The sequence below is a fragment of the Sinohyriopsis cumingii genome, chromosome 18 (assembly GCF_028554795.1).
Source record: "Sinohyriopsis cumingii isolate HCF-2022 chromosome 18, ASM2855479v2, whole genome shotgun sequence".
Lineage (NCBI taxonomy): Eukaryota > Metazoa > Mollusca > Bivalvia > Unionida > Unionidae > Sinohyriopsis > Sinohyriopsis cumingii.
Window position 1 is genome coordinate 16,892,553 of NC_142978.1, and position 17,898 is coordinate 16,910,450.

Here is a 17,898-nt window from a genome sequence, read left to right on the forward strand (position 1 = left end):
GCAAATTCTAAAACTTTTTTTATGTATATCTGTACCTTCTAACCTTATACGAAGTTTAGAAATTAACTTATTTTAGTATATTACGTAAATGTTCAATAACTACATATCATAAACAGGTAGAAAGATGTATAATTTCTGTTGCAGTTTACGTAAATGGGGAGTTGTGTTCCTCTGGAAACGTAAGTGAATGCAGGTTGACGATATGCTTGGGCACTTACTGGAAGCTTAGCTGTGTGGACATGGTCTGCACGTGTATGCATACCGCAGGTAATAATTATTTCTATATCGATTCCCTGATTTGCTATAAACCTGCAAGACATGAACAGACCACATAAATCGTGTGCAATGTGGCTAACATGTATACAGGAAGTCAGCAAATAAGAAGAGATTGTATATCTGTTGGCCGATAATGAGAAAAACACATATTTTAATACACGAGCTACGATTGGATAAAATTATATTTGATAAAGTACTAAATATAAATCGTTCTAATTATTCCATATACACATTATTTTACCATTATAAATCAAGCGTTGAACTGTGCAATAAATTTCTAGCAGACCCCAGATCACTCGATTCGCGTTACATGCAAATCAGATCTGTATGATCAAGCTATTGAAAATAACACATTACCTCTGCAATTACTGAAGAAAAATAACACCCACCTTATTGTGTGTATATTTGTTTTAAGTTTGAAAGACAACCATTGCTCATGCTAAAGCTGCAAACTCCCGTCAGTCACAAGGATAAATACGATATCTTAAAAATGGTTCCCAATATCAAGAGAAACGCGCCTGAAATAACGTTATTTAGTGTAATAAAATGCTACAAGTTCAGCAACCACGCTGATAGTTGTTATCACATGTATTGTTAAAATGTTTATCTTGGTCATATTGCGACCCCATATTCTTAAACAAATTAACAGAAAAAGCGAAATCCAGCAACTCTAGAAAAATTCAATAAATAATTTGTTTCCTTAGACTTAGAAGTGAAAATTTAGAAGGAGGTTACAGGGTTACGAATTTAATCCCAAATGACGCAAATGATTTATTTCCTTAGACTTAGAAGTGAACATTTAGAAGGAGGTTACAGTGTTACGAATTTAATCCCAAATGACGCAAATGATCAAGGTTAAGACCAATTGTTTGAACTCAAATCCATGTAAACATATTTACAAATATTATCTTAATGTTTAGTCTACAATCATGGACAAAGTTTAGGTATGTAATGACCCTTACAATCTACGATGATGGACAAACGTCAACTACACTCTATATATATACATAACAGCAGGTAGCAATACATTTAATAGAGTAAGTTATAATGCAATATATATATATATATATATATATATATATATATATATATATATATATATATATATATATATATATATATATATATATATATGATAGTACATGATCATAAACTCACACTAAATAACGTTATCTGTTTGAAAGGTATGACTCAAGCTAACTGTATCTAGACATGTTGCGACATACCTCACTATTAGCAGAATATTGAATTAAGCTTTATTCCTGAGAACTACATCATGCATGGCCAATTTTCCTTTATTGTACTGGTGTTTAAATAATGTAATAATATCCAACATCCATCTATTTTTACAATGTCCAGATTGAGTACAAATACCACATTCCAACTGCTGATGATGAAACGTTTCCTCAAATGAATCAGTGACCATACCTATTTAATTTAAATATTTGGTAGTGCAAGACACAAAATGCTACAGAAATGACTGAACAAATTCATAAATAGCAAAGATACGAATCCTCAGTACAGACAGACACACATCAACAAAGAATGCCTTGTAGAACCATAAATGTTTACGTTTTGTCACAGATAATGAAACTATCTGGAATATGAAAATGTTTCAAGTAAATAGAAAAAAAAGAACAAAACAACAAGCAATAACTACATATCCACGAATGGGATATAATGTCTAAGAAAAAACAAAGGCGATTTTATGTAAGCTTCAGGAGAAATTGGAGTAAGATTTTTGGGGTGACCTTGTTACCTACGTCTTTGCAGGACAATCGTTTTGCCTATGGCGCCATCTATAGTAGTGCATTATTATCCGAATCTCCCTGGACATTCCCAATAATTGCCACTTCGAGAAGCAGCGATAAGAGATGTTGTACATTATAGAAGAAGATGTTGGAAATACAAGAGTCCACCAGTACGCCACCACAATATTAGTCACACGGAGCCTACTGAAATCAAAAGTCTGAAAATCTAAATACAAAGACATGCACGAAAAGCGACAGCTACAAGAAGCATGCATTGGAAGAGAAACCCTTCCAGCCCAATAAAAAAACACCCGCCCAACCCTCCCCCCAAAAACCCAAACAATAAAACCTACAAAACAATATAAAAATATAAGCAATTCCAATGGCACTTCAGCACAATGTGGTTATATGGTAAAACTGACAGTACAAAGAATTGCAAAAAGAACCCAAAATATAAAGGTAGATAAACCTTTTCCCAAAACAGAAAACAATAAATTATCCCTCATAATATAATCAAACGCTTCAGCAAACTCAAGAAATCAGAAACCATTTTTAAAAAACCTGAATCAGAATGCTGAGTTATCAGTCCATGTAACGCAAAACTGTTGTCATTTGTGGACACATTTTCCCTAAACCCATCATGTGTTTCGACAACGATCTGGTGATCATCTGCTCAGTTAACAAGTATATTATTTCAAATCCTCGTGACAAAATACATAGACACTAATAAGAGTGATACATGTGTAATTTTCTGCGTTATTTACAGAACCTTTCCTATGACTAATTATAATATTAACTCAATATTAAAGTCTGGGAAGCAACATGTATAGAAAAAGCTCCTCATAACGTACAGAGTAGATATGGCTAGAGGACCTCCTTTCCATTAACCAAAATTTCATGAAATCGATTATCAAGGCCACTATTTAATTGCTCTTTGCGACTGTTTCATCGAGAAAAACAATATTTAATTAATCAAACAAAATTTGTAAATCATCTGTAGATAATTATAATACAATTTTAATGTTTTGTTGACCTGCACGAAAATGTGGACCGTCAAGAATACTAGCACACTAAAAGTCAAGGATACTAGCACACTAAAAGTCAAGGATACTAGCACACTAAAACAGTAGCTTCAAAATTAGTGTATTGACATAGCAGGTCCTTGTTTAGCAACATACCCCATCAAAAGCTACCAAGAGTCCTTAGCAGTCTGCTTACGAGTAGTTTATTGGATCTGACATTTATAAATCTCCACAGACATTTTTAATAGGTGAGTTTAGGACGAGTGCACCTCGACCAAACGTTTTGCAATTTCGTCTACCTTATTTTTGTCTGTATACATTTCGACATTTATAAAAAGTCTCTTCGTTTAGTTTTGTGTCTATGCTTATGAGCATGTTTAGTAATTTGTGGTTTTCGTAGAAGGTCACTTATTACCAAACTCTTAATGGATTCATTGATAGTTGTTTGATTTACATTAATATTGGACATTGCACTCTGGAAGCTTTGTGTTCTTGATAGATTACCGTGGCATAACATTTAACGATTCTTTCCACTGCTAGTAGAGCGCCTGCATGACATAGATCTAGTTTATTATACTTGATCGATAAGGGAGCTGTAGATATGCTCATTTACACGTATTGCATATCACATTCGCGAAGAGTGTTGCTATTGCCTTCATGTATCACCACCATGTGATGGGAGAGCTCTCTGGTGTATAAAAAGGACGCGTTTCAAAGTACTGCTGCATTATCATGCTTATCAACTTTGCATGGACTACGTCGTCAAAATCAAGAGAAACACCGCTGAGTGTGTAATAGTTATCCACTTGTTTCTGATCTGTATAATGCGGCCGTAGTTGTTAAACGTCATCTCGAAAAGACGTGGTCTGAAGGTTCGGATTTAGAGTATGGCAATTGTTCATTTAGTAGCTCGAAGTCGAGAGGCACAATGAAGCGGTTCCCAAACATGTCGAATACAGCCATATCGGGCATGGCCACAATATGTGTAGCATACGTGTAGGCGCTCTTGATTTCCTGGTCGACAGCCTTGGTCCTCTCTTTGTCAGGAGGCCAAATATTTTGTAGACGACCAAAATAACCGCTTGGACGATACTGGCCAGATCATTGCCATCGAGCCTGACACTTGCATTCTTGATTATAGGGCGACCTAGGTTGTTCAAAATTGTAGAATTTGCATCAACCGGTACTGCTTTGCTGCCGGTTAAAACAGTCGTTAAAAACTAACTAGCTGGTACTGGTCATAATATAATCGTTGTTGCCGCGGTTATGAAATATTACAGTAAGCATTTGTAGCGTTTGGTTTGTTGGTAACAACAAGGGTGCTCCGAGCTCCCTTTACACCTAGCGCGCGTCAGATGGAGTGGAATTAAGTTTTATTCTGTATTGAGACATGCACTTTGTAATATTGCAGATTACTTTCCCATCTTCATTAAGCCTGCATCTTTACTAGTCTAATAGCAAAACATCTATTGAATCTCCAGCCAAGTGTAATCAAGAGACGAAATAATTGTGAAGGCGGATACACATCCTTCGTGGCTCAATTCTCCATAGCAAAAGTAGACGCCTGCTTTAATGCCAGTGTCATAAATGGAAAGCAGGTCCGCGCTAAGTTTACCCTTGATCCTAGTGGCAAATTGAAACTCTGGAGGTATACTATCTCTCTCGAAAACATGAAACTGAAATACTGAATTCATGTAAAGTTTCCTACATAGCACAAGACCATAGTAGATATATATATGAGAAACAGCGACCAAGGATAAGATAGAAGTCCTTGCAATATCTGCCAAATAAAGCTTGGTAGAAACTACATGGCTGACCGATGTTGTGCTATTTACTGCGGATGGGTACATGGAAACCATATTGAAGGAAGTTACTTTAAAGGAACTGTATGGCCTCAAAACCGATAAATTATAGGCCTAGGCATAGCAGTGTGAAATTATAAAGGTGCGCTTCAAACATAACCGCCTATATCGTTGATATAAGAACAGGGAAATAACCACCTTACTCAAAGCCGTAGAACGTTCTCAAGGTGAACCAATAAAGCTAGCAACTACAAGTCGAACGTGCGGCTAAGGAGGGGAAAGTCGATGAATAACTTCAGATAGCCAACGATTTACTTGGAAATTGAGCAATATGTGAATTTTTCTGTCAATTTGTAGGTTATGACACAATCCCCTGCAAGAAGCAGATATGACTTTGCCGCGAACAAGGAATCAATATAGCCCCGGTTCTACCCACGATAGGGTTCATTACAAGAGGGGTTGTGCTCGCAGTCACAAGAGGGGTTGGTAAACTTCATTTCCTGTCCCACTACCTAAACCAGATTTCAGAAATGCAAACTAATGAATGAAAAGCAATTTGAACGGCTTGTCGGTATCGAATCAATCGGTGACAGTTCTGCCGAGAATTATGGGCTGAGCTGCGTCGTTCAATTTGTTGCCATTCACTCTGTATATGATATTTCTTCTCGCGCAGATGTGCAATTAACCACCAATCATTCAAGTGATCATTTTATACTTTATCCCTAGGAACCTCATCAACTTTTGTGAGATGGGGAAAGTCCGCATGTCCAGGCAGTGATACAGAACTTGTTTATAAAGGTAAGGACAACTCATTTTGATTGTTGTCTTCGATGTGTGACGCAAGAAGCCAGATACATATCTGCTCTCTCATTGATGAAACTGATACTACAAAGTTTGTATTCAATAGCATCAAATGCTTGTAATTCTGCATCTCTAGCAAACTTTCCAAATCTAGAGTAACATTAAATGTTCGAAACATTAAGTCAAGTTTTAAGACCGGCACATCTATTAGCACGTCTAGCTCTTTCTGGGAAAAGGTACGCATTAAAGTAAAGCCATTTTCAGAATAATCTGTCTTTTCATGATGACTGGATTAGTCTGTTCAAATCATTGTACATAGTTACTGTCTGATATAGCACGTCTTGCTTTAAATAAACATTTTACGAGAGGGCATTTCTTTAGATTCATCACATAAGGTACTGAATCTAATCTAATAGTACGGGGGCTTAGTGAAATAGCCGATAAGCCCTGGATAAAAGCACCATTTGTTTGACAACAACAATCTTACTGACACATAAAACCTCGAATATATTCTCATCCTTTAATACAAGCAACGTTAAAATGAACTCAATGCATCTGTTTAGTTATAAAATTGCTAACTTGATCAAATGAGACTATATTCTATGACATAGGTCAGAGTATCTTTAAAATTTAGAAAAAATACTGGAACTTTCAATGTATCAAAATATTATATTACATAATACTGATAGCGTAAAGAGAATTCAGTTCTACATTTCAATTAATTCTAGAAATGAAGATTGCTCGCTTAAAGCAGGCCTCTTCTTGAGAGAAAGAAACGTTTGTGATGTGACGATAATGTCTAATAAGTTCTATAAGATCCCTGGCTATAGTGCATTCTGCTGCCAGAGAAATTAAAATTATAAGTTTTTTCATTGGAAGCACCTTGCTGGTGTAGCAATGGGTAAATGGAACTCAGTACTTTGAAATAATTTAAGACGTAAATAAACTACTCCCGGGTAACGTTGTTTCGAACACATTTTAGGTTAGGTATGATGCGTATGCTGTAAGTATACACAATGCCGTGACAATCAGAGGTGCGGTTGAAAAGTTATGTTTTTAAACGGGTTTATCGACATATCCTGGGTCTGTTGGTCGACTTTGCACAACGTCGGGAGATATGTTCTCTCCTATACTAAGTGCTCAACCTGGGACCCCAACTACACAAACTCTCTCTTTCTCTCTCTCTCTCTCTCTCTCTCTCTCTCTCTCTCTCTCGTTTGAGATGTATCTCTTTGTCGTAAGAGTGTATGATGACGTAGTTTGTACTGTGTCAGACAATCAAGTTGGTACTTTCTTTTCAAGCAATCAAATCAGCACCTGCTATTTTTACCAAGGCTGTTTTCATTCTGCAGTAACCATCTGTACAAGGGATTGATTAGTACGGAAGCTTGCTGGGAGTTTATTTTTGCAAAATAGACAGAAGTCTTTAGCACTTGTTATTGACATCTTGTGCATCTGTCCTGTTGTCTTGTTCATGTTTTTACTCCTTTCCCTCTCGAACTTAAACATCATTGAACTTCTGACGGCAACAGTGTTGCCATGAGTCATTTGTTTCCAAGATGTTTTCTGTAATTTTTTTCTGACCCAAAGCCCAGATCCACTAACAACGCATCCAAGTTTCAGAATTCCTCGATATTCTGAAGGACGTCCTAGTAGACCTTGTAGACCGTGAGAATTTCGTGATGTTGGCATGACAACATAAACTATCTGACGTAGTTTTCTGGCAAGTACTACAGGCTGTCCAGTCCATTTTACTCATCTCGAAAACGTAAAACAATTTTATGCAGAATTACACTGTGCAAAAATAACATGAGGAAGTTTATATTTCTTATTTTAAAGGAAAATAATTAATTCGATGGCGGTAAAAGCCACCAGAAAGTATTCATAAATTAAGAATCGCTGACATGCGATTTTTATAAGCTTCATTCATAGGTTACTAACCCGTACTAACCATTACTTTATACTATAATGACTGGGACAAGAAAAGTTCCAGTGCTGGTTTCAGTATTGGATCATAGAAGCAGTTCCGAGTGCTTAAGTAAAGAATTGAAAGTCATATAATTTTGCTGAACATAAATTATTTTGATAATGTCTAACAATCAAAGAAGGTGCAAATACAGAAGTAAAATTGGACTCAGACTGAACTTTATTTATGTGCTGAAGAAAACGTTCAGGCACTGAACCACTTGAGCCACATAGAACATTTATATATCTTAGGTAAAAATGTGAATGTTCCTTTTGTATTTCTAGCCAGTGGAAGTATTTTGGAACCGTTCTAAAAAGTATTGTACAACCATACATGTGTATTATTTGGTATTTTTCTGCAGCATTCATACAGTAAAGTTATAATGATGGCACAGTCTTTCCATTGTATTAGTTTTAGAGCTTATTATTCTGGAATCCAAGTAAAGATGGAAACCTTCCAAAATAATTTGTTACGTTGGTCAGCGCTTTACGCTCTTGGTCATTTCCCTCCTTAAGCAACCTGAAAGTGTTTATAAATTAAGAGTAGCTGACAGGTGATCCTTATAAGCTTCGCCCATTGGATACTGACCCGTACTAACCATTACCTCGTACTATGATGAGAGGGACAAGAAAAGCTCGAGTGCTGCTTTCAGTATTGCATCATCGAAGCAGGCCGGATAGTTTGCTTAAACAATCGATAGTCATGTCTTGTTACTGAACATAATTTTCTGATAGCGCCAAACAACAAAAGAAGGCACAAACACAAGAGTAAACGGGGGCTCAGACTAAACTTCATTTGTTATCTGAATAAAACGGTCCGGCACTGAACTACGTTCGCCCATGTTTGAAGGAACCTTTTTCACTCATCATTGTAATTGTTACATGACAAATCGTAGGAAATTTCATAACATATTACTCATGCTTATTGTGCTAAGTCGTGACTTCAGTTGTACATTTTATCGTATCATTATCTCAAATATATGAATGATAGTAATAATTCAGATATTACCATTCTAAGTTTGTATGTTGTTTTCAAAATCCGATATTAAAGTTAGGTTATGAACAAAAAAGTAAGTAAACCTTCAATGTATCATATTTAATGGATTTAATAAATACTAAGAAAGCTCTGTAGATCTGTATTCTGAGAAAATCGCATGACATTGCCACATTGATTGTACAACATGACCTTAACAGCTTGTAGACGATAATAATAAAACACATTCTATAGCTTTTTTATTGTAGAATGATATAAAAGAACTATCATTACCATGTTATGAGTTTTGTTTCATCAGTTACGAGTATTTGGGATGTGAATGACATAATGATATAATTGTTTGCTAATTACACATATTATACAAAATGGAAACAATTAATGATAACACGACGAATAGCCCGTTTGTTTCTTGCCTCTCAGTTTGAAATGTTGGCATGTTCATTTTGTCTAGATCAAACTAAATTTGCATCTCGGTGTTTTTCTTGTTTCTTTACAGTTACTGAGATTTTTTTTTTATTGAGACGGTTTATTAAAAATAGCCAAGAATGTCTTAGATTAAGCATGACATTTAATATCCTTTACATTGAAACGATTATTAATCATTAATTGTGTTATTCATTACTGATAGAAAACGACGTTTGAAATTTAATTTTGCAGTATAAGGTCAGCATCAATTTAAGTTTTATCAGTCGTGTTGACTTTGAGATACCATCCTTTAAATAATATGCGTTCGTTTATAGTGTCAGAGGTAAAAGTGGTTTAAATACTCTGTTTAGACTGTCAGAGGTAAAAGTCGTTTAAATACTCTGAAAAGCCATTGCTGCTGGTGATCAATATTTAGGGAAAAATGTTGCGAAAAAATCGAGTTGACTTTCGCTGCACACTATATAAGAAATCATTGGTTTATCATTTTCTACACCAGGGTATGTTGGTGGCTCTCACTACCAGAACCCTGGAGGGGGCGTTGAGTCTCTTTGCTTACCGGAAGACCCTACCTGGGGAAAGAACGTCGGAGGTACAGATTCCACAGCTACAATATATGGCACTGAATACCAGCTTTTTAGTGGATCCAGTCCCTTTACATCTGTGTCTATACAGGACGATGTGCCGTGCTGCGTATGTAGAGCACCCCGTACAACCAACCTTATGATCCCTGGGAGGACTAACTGTTACCCCGGATGGAATCAGGAATATACTGGGTATCTTATGGCAGGGTATGTTGGTCATGCTGGGGCCACAAATTATTTGTGTGTTGACGAGAATCCGGAAGGGGTTATCGGTGGGTCTGCAGCCAATAACGGTCGTCTTATGTACGTGGTTCAAGCACATTGTGGATCTTTGCCTTGTCCTCCGTATGTTCCAGGACGAGTTATAGCATGCGTTGTGTGCTCACTATAACTATGGGGCCTGATTCCATTATTTCCAGTGACATGACTTGTTAATCTCGATTAAATCATCCTATCTCGAGAATTGTCTCTGCTAATGCCACCGTTCCTTCCAGCAAACCCACGTTCCATTTCCACTACCACCTGTATAGTGCGGAATTAAATTTACAAGATAGCTTTTCAGATAAAAAGATAACCGTGAAGAATTGTAAAGAGCTAAAAGTCTATATTTTGGATCTTGCTTAAGGATTCGTGTCACTTCTGTCTCACACGCATTAACCCAAACCCACTCTAATATCAATGCACGTTTGCATATAGAGATAGTATTAGATAAGTACAACGACGAATAAATACAATTGGTCTTAAACCAAGTAACAGGAAAAGCGAAACCAAATAGTTTAGTTAAATTAAACGATTAAATCAAAAACAGTTCTATACTTTCTATCATATTTCGAGAGTACAGAGTGTTCCGAATGAATGAAAGTATTGTTCCGAAAAAATACTATGTCTTGAACATGCCGATGTACCAATAGTCTTGAATGTGCAGATGTGCTAACAGCCTTACTGTATCACAGTGATACTATCCAGAATGCTTTTGAATAAATTCACAATAATCCCAGATTAATATGGTAGTTCAGAAATCAATGAACATTTTATAATTCCAGTAATTTATATAAAGAAAGAATTTGTCTCCAATTATATCTGAACAAAACTAAGCGACTGATATTGAAATAAAAAACGCCGTAGGAATCGAAATAACTGTATACTTCTTTCTCTTGATATACATTTCCACGACCATATGTCAACATCTGTCACATTACATCCCACCTAACATATGTTGTAATACTTCAACCATCAAATTGGAAATTCCAAGTTCATTAGTGACAAATCGTGTCAGTAAAAAAATTGCATATTGCTTATAAACGCAATAGTTAATGCCAGTAGTCGCTATACATTGCGAATAAACTCAAAACCATTGCGAGTACATGCAATACATATTGCGAATAAACTCAAAACCATTGCGAATACATGCAATACATGTTGCGAATATGGACACTATATTTCTTTCATTAAATCTGAAGAAGACGGTTTTGAATTTATATCGTCGTCAAATCATCTGCGTCTATTGGTGAGTGTGTCTACATTTTACAGTCGTTAAGTGCAAATACCTAGTTTATTGCTCTATTGTTTCATTTATTCAAATGAATTAATGATTGGTGTAAGCAGCAGGGAGGGTGTATAGACCAATTTCGGAAGAAGTATTCGTTGAAAATAAAACTTCATAAGAAAAAAATAAAAATGCAAGGTCAATAAAAGTCAAACCGAAGCCCCTAAGCGATCGAGATTTTCTTTAATTGGGTTAACTCATTGTATTACTTTATCTTTGTCGCTCGTGTTTTCAAATTTGTATATGTGTTCGTTTGCCCACCCTGAGACATTTTTGGTCGCACCATCCCTGATGCTGTAGTTCGTGAATAATTAAATCATTATTATGTTAATAATGGAATCTTACACAGCTAGATTAGCTCAAAAAATACTAGATGCAATTAAGAAATATCTTCCAGTCCTTGATTCTGTCAGACAAAAATTGCAAGCGCGTAAGGAGTCTCATGTGAAATTTACAGAAGGTACAGAACAGTTATTTAAACCAATTGTTACAGCAACTGAGACAGCATAAAAAACTCTTAAGACATTACCTGTTGATATTGCTGGCCGTCTTCAAACAGCCCAACCATTACCCAAGCTATTTCCTCAACTACAAACTGAAGTTCAACCACAACCTCTGCCAAGAGCCAGAATTAACATCATATATAAATTCACGCCTAAAGGTAGTGCCACTATCAGATAACTAATACTGCCGCGTTTGAATATTATGAAAGAAAAAACTATGTAAAACCCGAATATATTAAAACGATGAGATCTGTAGATTCGATTAGGGATTTATATCTCATAGCTAATGATTTTTCCCAAATCAAATCTGAAAGAGATGCTAATCATTGTAACATGTTTAATCAGGACATTGATGAGCATATTAGACAAGCAATGCAGGAAAGGAAACGAAAAGAAAAAGAAATCAGTTGTCTTAAATAGGTTGAACGAGCAAGGAAACAAAAAGAAGAAGATTATTTGGAATTTGAAGAAATTAGACGAAGGAATGAATTACGTTCACCAAGTACGAAATAAGCAGAAGAAACGACTGGAAGTGGTTTGTCCAAAGGTGGCCTTGATAAACTCTGTCTTAATAATGTCCTTGCAGATGTTGAACGATTAGAAATTCTGATTGGAGGAAGACGAGCCGGTAATAATTCCTCAGAAATTATTAATGAAGCGTCTGATATTTGTCAACGATTATTTACAGGCGGTATCATGGATATCACTGTGTATCGGTCTCTCTTCAATGAAATCGTTGATGATTATCACAGTGATTGAAGGTATGTAATTAGATCAGTGACAAGAAAATAAGATGATCATACATAATGCTCAACGTGGACCTGTAATGGTCAGGGTGATAAATTCGCGATTACCTACGCATAAAGTTACCTACGGAGATGGAATTGATGATGTTGTTCAGGGTCTATTTAGAAGGATAGCCCCAAAAGCAAACCGATTGCAAAACAATTACCAATGAAAGATATTGACGTTGTTCGTGATAAAGGTATTGGTGCTGTTGGAGATGTTGCTAGTAAAGCATTCTCGGCAATCAAGGACAGACTAGCACGATTAATACGACGAAACCACAGCCATAAAATTACACAGCACTGAAGTGACGTCTGCAAATGGTAATAAAATAATAAATCAAGCTTTCAAATAAAAAACTAGCCGAGTTGGTTGGTGCGCCCTTGGCAGAAAAAGAGAAAAATATAACTGCTAGTCTGATAGCAGGAAGTGGTCTTCGTGTTAGAGGATAACAATTATAATAAAATGTTCAAACGTATATCTCATGCAGCATTTGACATGGATGCGCCAGTTCTTAAAGACGAATCTGTGCGTGATTATCAATATTATTCTTATGACGAACGTGTACCTAACGCACGCGGAAGAATTGAGGTGCAAGTTCAGGATACAAGTAGATATGTCCAGCCCGCTGAAGCAGCCACTGAGATCGAAGGTAGACTTTTGAAATCAGATGATACAGCGTTCGGACTTTTAGATCGACCTGATTTTGTTAACAATGGTGTTATGGCGTTATTTAACAGTGCCATATACATCATTGATGAAAAAAATATTGAATCGTGTCTCAAAAATGTTGATGTTGCTACGACACTACTGGGTCTGGCAAGATATTCAGATGATTATTCGAGGTCAGCTGGTCCGTCAATGATGTTGGCAAAGGATACCACTGATCACCCCGAGAGTAGCAACGTGAAACTGATTGCAGCTGGGGATGCATTTGCATCAATGAATGACGATTTCATCTTAGGATTTGCTGCACGTAGATCAATGTTAAATGGAGAAGAAAATTTTTCATGTGTGTTCCACTGTCACATATATTTGTATTCTGTAGAAATGTTTGGAAAGTTACATTTGGCGCTAAGCACAACGCGATACTTGCCAGAAAAGCCACCGACAATGATGTAATCTGGCGACTCAACGCAGTTGATGCAGGTAAAATAATACTAAAAGACTTTCGCTAGGGATGCCAATAATGACTCCATCACTTGCCGAAGAACAAAGATTGCTCTCTTTCACGGATCAAGGTGATAAATCAGCATTATCATGGTTGGTAATGACCACAAACAGCATTGAAAGTATTGCTGTTGTGTTATTCACGTGGTAGATAGCACCATAGCAGGGAGTGTCACTACCACGACATATAATCATCGCATTTCAGGAAAATGCCAGAGTAGAATCGCAGGAACGAATTGGAAAGGTATTTTACACGCTTGGGGTTAGTGAAATTGCTTTGAGTATACATGGACATTAAGAACCTTCTGAACAAGTTGTGCTAAGTTTTGATCAAAATCATCTTGCACGTGCTTATTATCGTGTGATGACATTCATGGGCCGTAATCAGAATGTTGATTCTGGTTTGCAGATATCTCAGGGGGATTTCACAACGCTGTATCCAATCTTTTACTTTCGTTGGAACATTTAGATTTGTTCAGGCAATCTGTCCTTGATATACACTTGATAAACACTTACGAGCTCGCGTTGTTCGACTGCCCACCGGTGGTTATAGAGCAATTGCTGTTATACTCTCAGATAAAACAATGTTGCTTGAAGGTGTTGGTGGACGAATGAGAGTTATTGATGCCCCAGTAGAAAACATGTAATTAAATCTCTCATGATATTATAATGTCATAACATCATGTTAATGTCTCATGATATTATAATGTCATATCATCATGTTAGTGTTAGTCTGATTCCTGGTCAGATTAAAAAAACTCCAATCAATATCAAAACAGAACTGTGAAATAAAAATATCACTATATAAAGAACACATTGCAGTTGGTCCAAATAAATTATCACTGACAGAACGTCGATTCAAACACTTCAATAAAGCCAAAGAATCAAAGAAGGCGTTAAACTTAATTATTATGTGGGAGCCATTAAAGACGCAGTCAAGACGGGTGGTATATTTCCACTTCTTGAAGCTATACCGGCTTTAATAACCGCTGCAGCTCCAGCTGTTGAAAAAGCAGCTGTACTTGGTACTTGGAATCATGTACGCAGAAATTAAAGAAAGAACAGCACGACAGGTACAACACGGAAGAGGCATAAGAGCCCCAAACGTGCCGCAGCCCGGATATGGTCGCGGCCTACGATTGCCAGGAACTTCTCACTCGTGGTACGAAAAGGGTCCGCGACTTCCCGGAACGCAAATCATCTCCTTCCTATGTCCAATTTTGAATTAATTGTGAATTCTAAAAAATTAAACATAAAAACTTCAGAGGTGTTTTTATGCGTGATTAATTACCAAAATAATTTTGAAACCGGTATCATTAATCTCGATGGATGTTCTGGAAAAGGTACGCATTGGGTTACATATGCGACTGATCCACGTTAAATTGTTTATTTTGATTCATATGAGTTAGCGCCACCAAAAGAATTTTTAAGATATCTCGGCAGAATGCAAGGTAGTCATCTTCAAAACACTACCGTCTGGTATTCAACATTACCAACAGTGACAATAACTGATCCGCCAATATGTGACCGTGAAGTAATTGTTGTACTCCACGCAGTGTCATCATCAACAATACCACCCCATAAAGTCGTGCACAAATGTACAAGTAGACGGTATAGCCATCTAGCGTTGTTTTTAAACAGATATTAAAGTATAATGGTAGATATGTACGAATGATCTTCTGGCCTGAGTAAACTCAGCAAGGCAACTTATCTAAACATGCAACGAGGTTTTTGATGAACTGGCTAATCTTTTGAGTCTTGCAAATGTGGACCAAAATGAAGTCGTTGTTTTTTCAAGATAAACAAAGACTATTAAAGACGAGTAAGGTACCGCTGACAGATATTATTCTGCGTATTCCAGATGCAGATAACTTAGTGGTGTTTACTAAAAACGGTAAAATTAAAAAATCAGAGGAATCAGTTCTATTAATCATGGTACAAATTCCTGGACGCATCAGAAGAATTGGAGATATTATGTATGGCGATCTCAACATGAGTAAAAATACAATTATTAATCTGACAGAACCAAAATCAGACGATGATATGGTAACGAAAAGATGTGTAGACAGCAACAACAACACAATCAGAACTGAGATCAATCATCGTTTATATACCGCAGGTGATACAACGACTGTTTCTCTCAATATGACTAATATTAAAATTAGTGGCTATGGAGAACCAGATTCAAGCGATGATGCTGCAACGAAGAAATACGTCGACGATATCAACATTCCGATGATAAACTCGTTAATGACAATCAACGATGAATGACCACATTTATTTCTGAATATTCAAATCATGAACAAAACGTTTTTAAATTGTCGTATTAAGAATACAACCATTAATGAATTTTGCTGGGAGTCCATCAATTTCGACATTAAGCTCTCTGACATAAAAAATCACCGACGGTGTGGTATATACGGTAGCATCTTGATCAACAATATGGTCACCACTCCATAAATCCATTAAACATCGCGCTCAGTACTCGGCGTTACAACATTTACGATATCCACCAAAATACCATGGCGTTATGCAATTAACGAGTTTACTGGATGTGTGTTAGTTACGTTGAATCAAAACGACGAGGGAACATTCGTGGTGTAACCTGAAGAAAAAGGCAACCCCGTGTTGTACTATTGTTGCCTTGAATTAGTCGCTAAACTACCACCTACTTAAAATATAATGTACTCCCCAATCAACGTTCAAGATTACAGATACAATCAAATATGTTAGTGGCAAACCAAACTGAAAAATATCGTTGACGATCATACAGTAAAAGTTAAAAAAATATCTCAGACGTGTAGTTGCCGTTGACATAATTGTGTATTCAGCGTTAGCTGTTTAAGCTGGAACCGGCATATTGCTATCAATATTAATACTGACATCACCAGCAGTTATAATAATTTGTGTTTCAGCTGCAACAACAATTGATGGTTTTCTTAATTACATCGGACAAATATCTATGTGTAGCAAAAATAAACAACATGATTATACAATAATGTTGCATACAGCGACGCTATCATAATCGAAATTATCTTCGTTGATGCCATTAGGTCTCAGCGATGGAATAATATCAGATACTGAGTTCACAGAAACGATTAAGATTTACAACGAGGCAACGACTGTGTCAGAATCTACGTCCGATTTAAAAAATCGGGATTTAAATCCTGATCTAAGATCAGGAGTTATACATAATATCGTCATCTCAAGAATTACTGCAACATATCATAGTACAAACAATAATAAAATCACCATCTGGCAATGGAACTGCAGAGGAATCTTTAAAAACATATCAGAACTGCAGAACAAACTGAATAATACGGCCGTAAAACCAGACGTAATCTGCCTACAGGAAAACCTGGAAAACCTCATAACACAAGAACATAAAAGCTTGCCCAAACTACAAGGCTATAAACAGGGAATCTTTAAAAACAGACCTATGGGAAAGGGGGTGGACTTGGAATTGTTTTAATAGATACACTAATCTGCTATGAAATAATAGAAGTACCCCTTAACCTAAACATCAATAATAGCATCGAAATAATGTCAGTAATGATAAATATAGGAAACACAAACATTCAAATAATAAATGCATACCACCCAGGGGGTACCCTCTGCCCTACCAACCTAATCTCACTAAAGGCAATCACTAATAACAACAACAACAATCTAATGATCTGTGGCGACTTCAACGCACACAGTGAATTATGGGGAGGTAAAAATAAAGATCAAAGAGGGAAAATGGTTGAAAAATGGATAACTGAGAACAATCTGGTTATCTTAAATGACGGGTCGAACACTAGATTAAACCCTGAGGATGGCACTCTCTCAGCCATAGACCTAACCATCACTACCCCAAAATTGGTTCAAATCACAAATTGGTGGGTGGATCAAGAAGATACGTTAGGAAGTGACCATTTTCCCATCACAATCAATATTCAAACAAAAACTCAACACATTCCAAACGAAACCCCACCTAAATGGAGGTAGCAATGGCAGACTGGGACCAATTCCAATTATTACTAGCAAGAGTAAATCCAGATAACTTAGAAAGCCCAAGTATTGACATGTATTATGATAACATAACAGACACAATTATAGAAGAAGCTAACCGATGCATCCCAAAGACAACTACTATCCAAAATAAAAACCCTTTACCATGGTGGACTAAACAGTGCACTATAGCACATAAAGACAAAAAAGGGCCTTAAATAAATATAAACGCACCAAACATTATATCTACTTCCAGCAATATAAAGATAAAGAAAAAGCACT

The 17,898-nt window shown here is 36.5% G+C and overlaps 1 protein-coding gene across 1 annotated transcript in view; it reads left to right on the forward strand.

The window, feature by feature from the left end:
- LOC149776151 (uncharacterized) overlaps window positions 1-10,081 on the forward strand; it is a 30,479-nt gene extending 20,398 nt beyond the window's left edge. Inside the window, exons 2-4 of the mRNA XM_089941721.1 lie at window positions 145-267; window positions 5,578-5,649; window positions 9,534-10,081. Of these exons, the coding sequence (XP_089797847.1) occupies window positions 145-267; window positions 5,578-5,649; window positions 9,534-10,009 (671 nt within the window). The 3' untranslated portion in view covers window positions 10,010-10,081. The remainder of the gene's footprint in view (window positions 1-144; window positions 268-5,577; window positions 5,650-9,533) is intronic.
- Window positions 10,082-17,898: the final 7,817 nt, after the last annotated feature.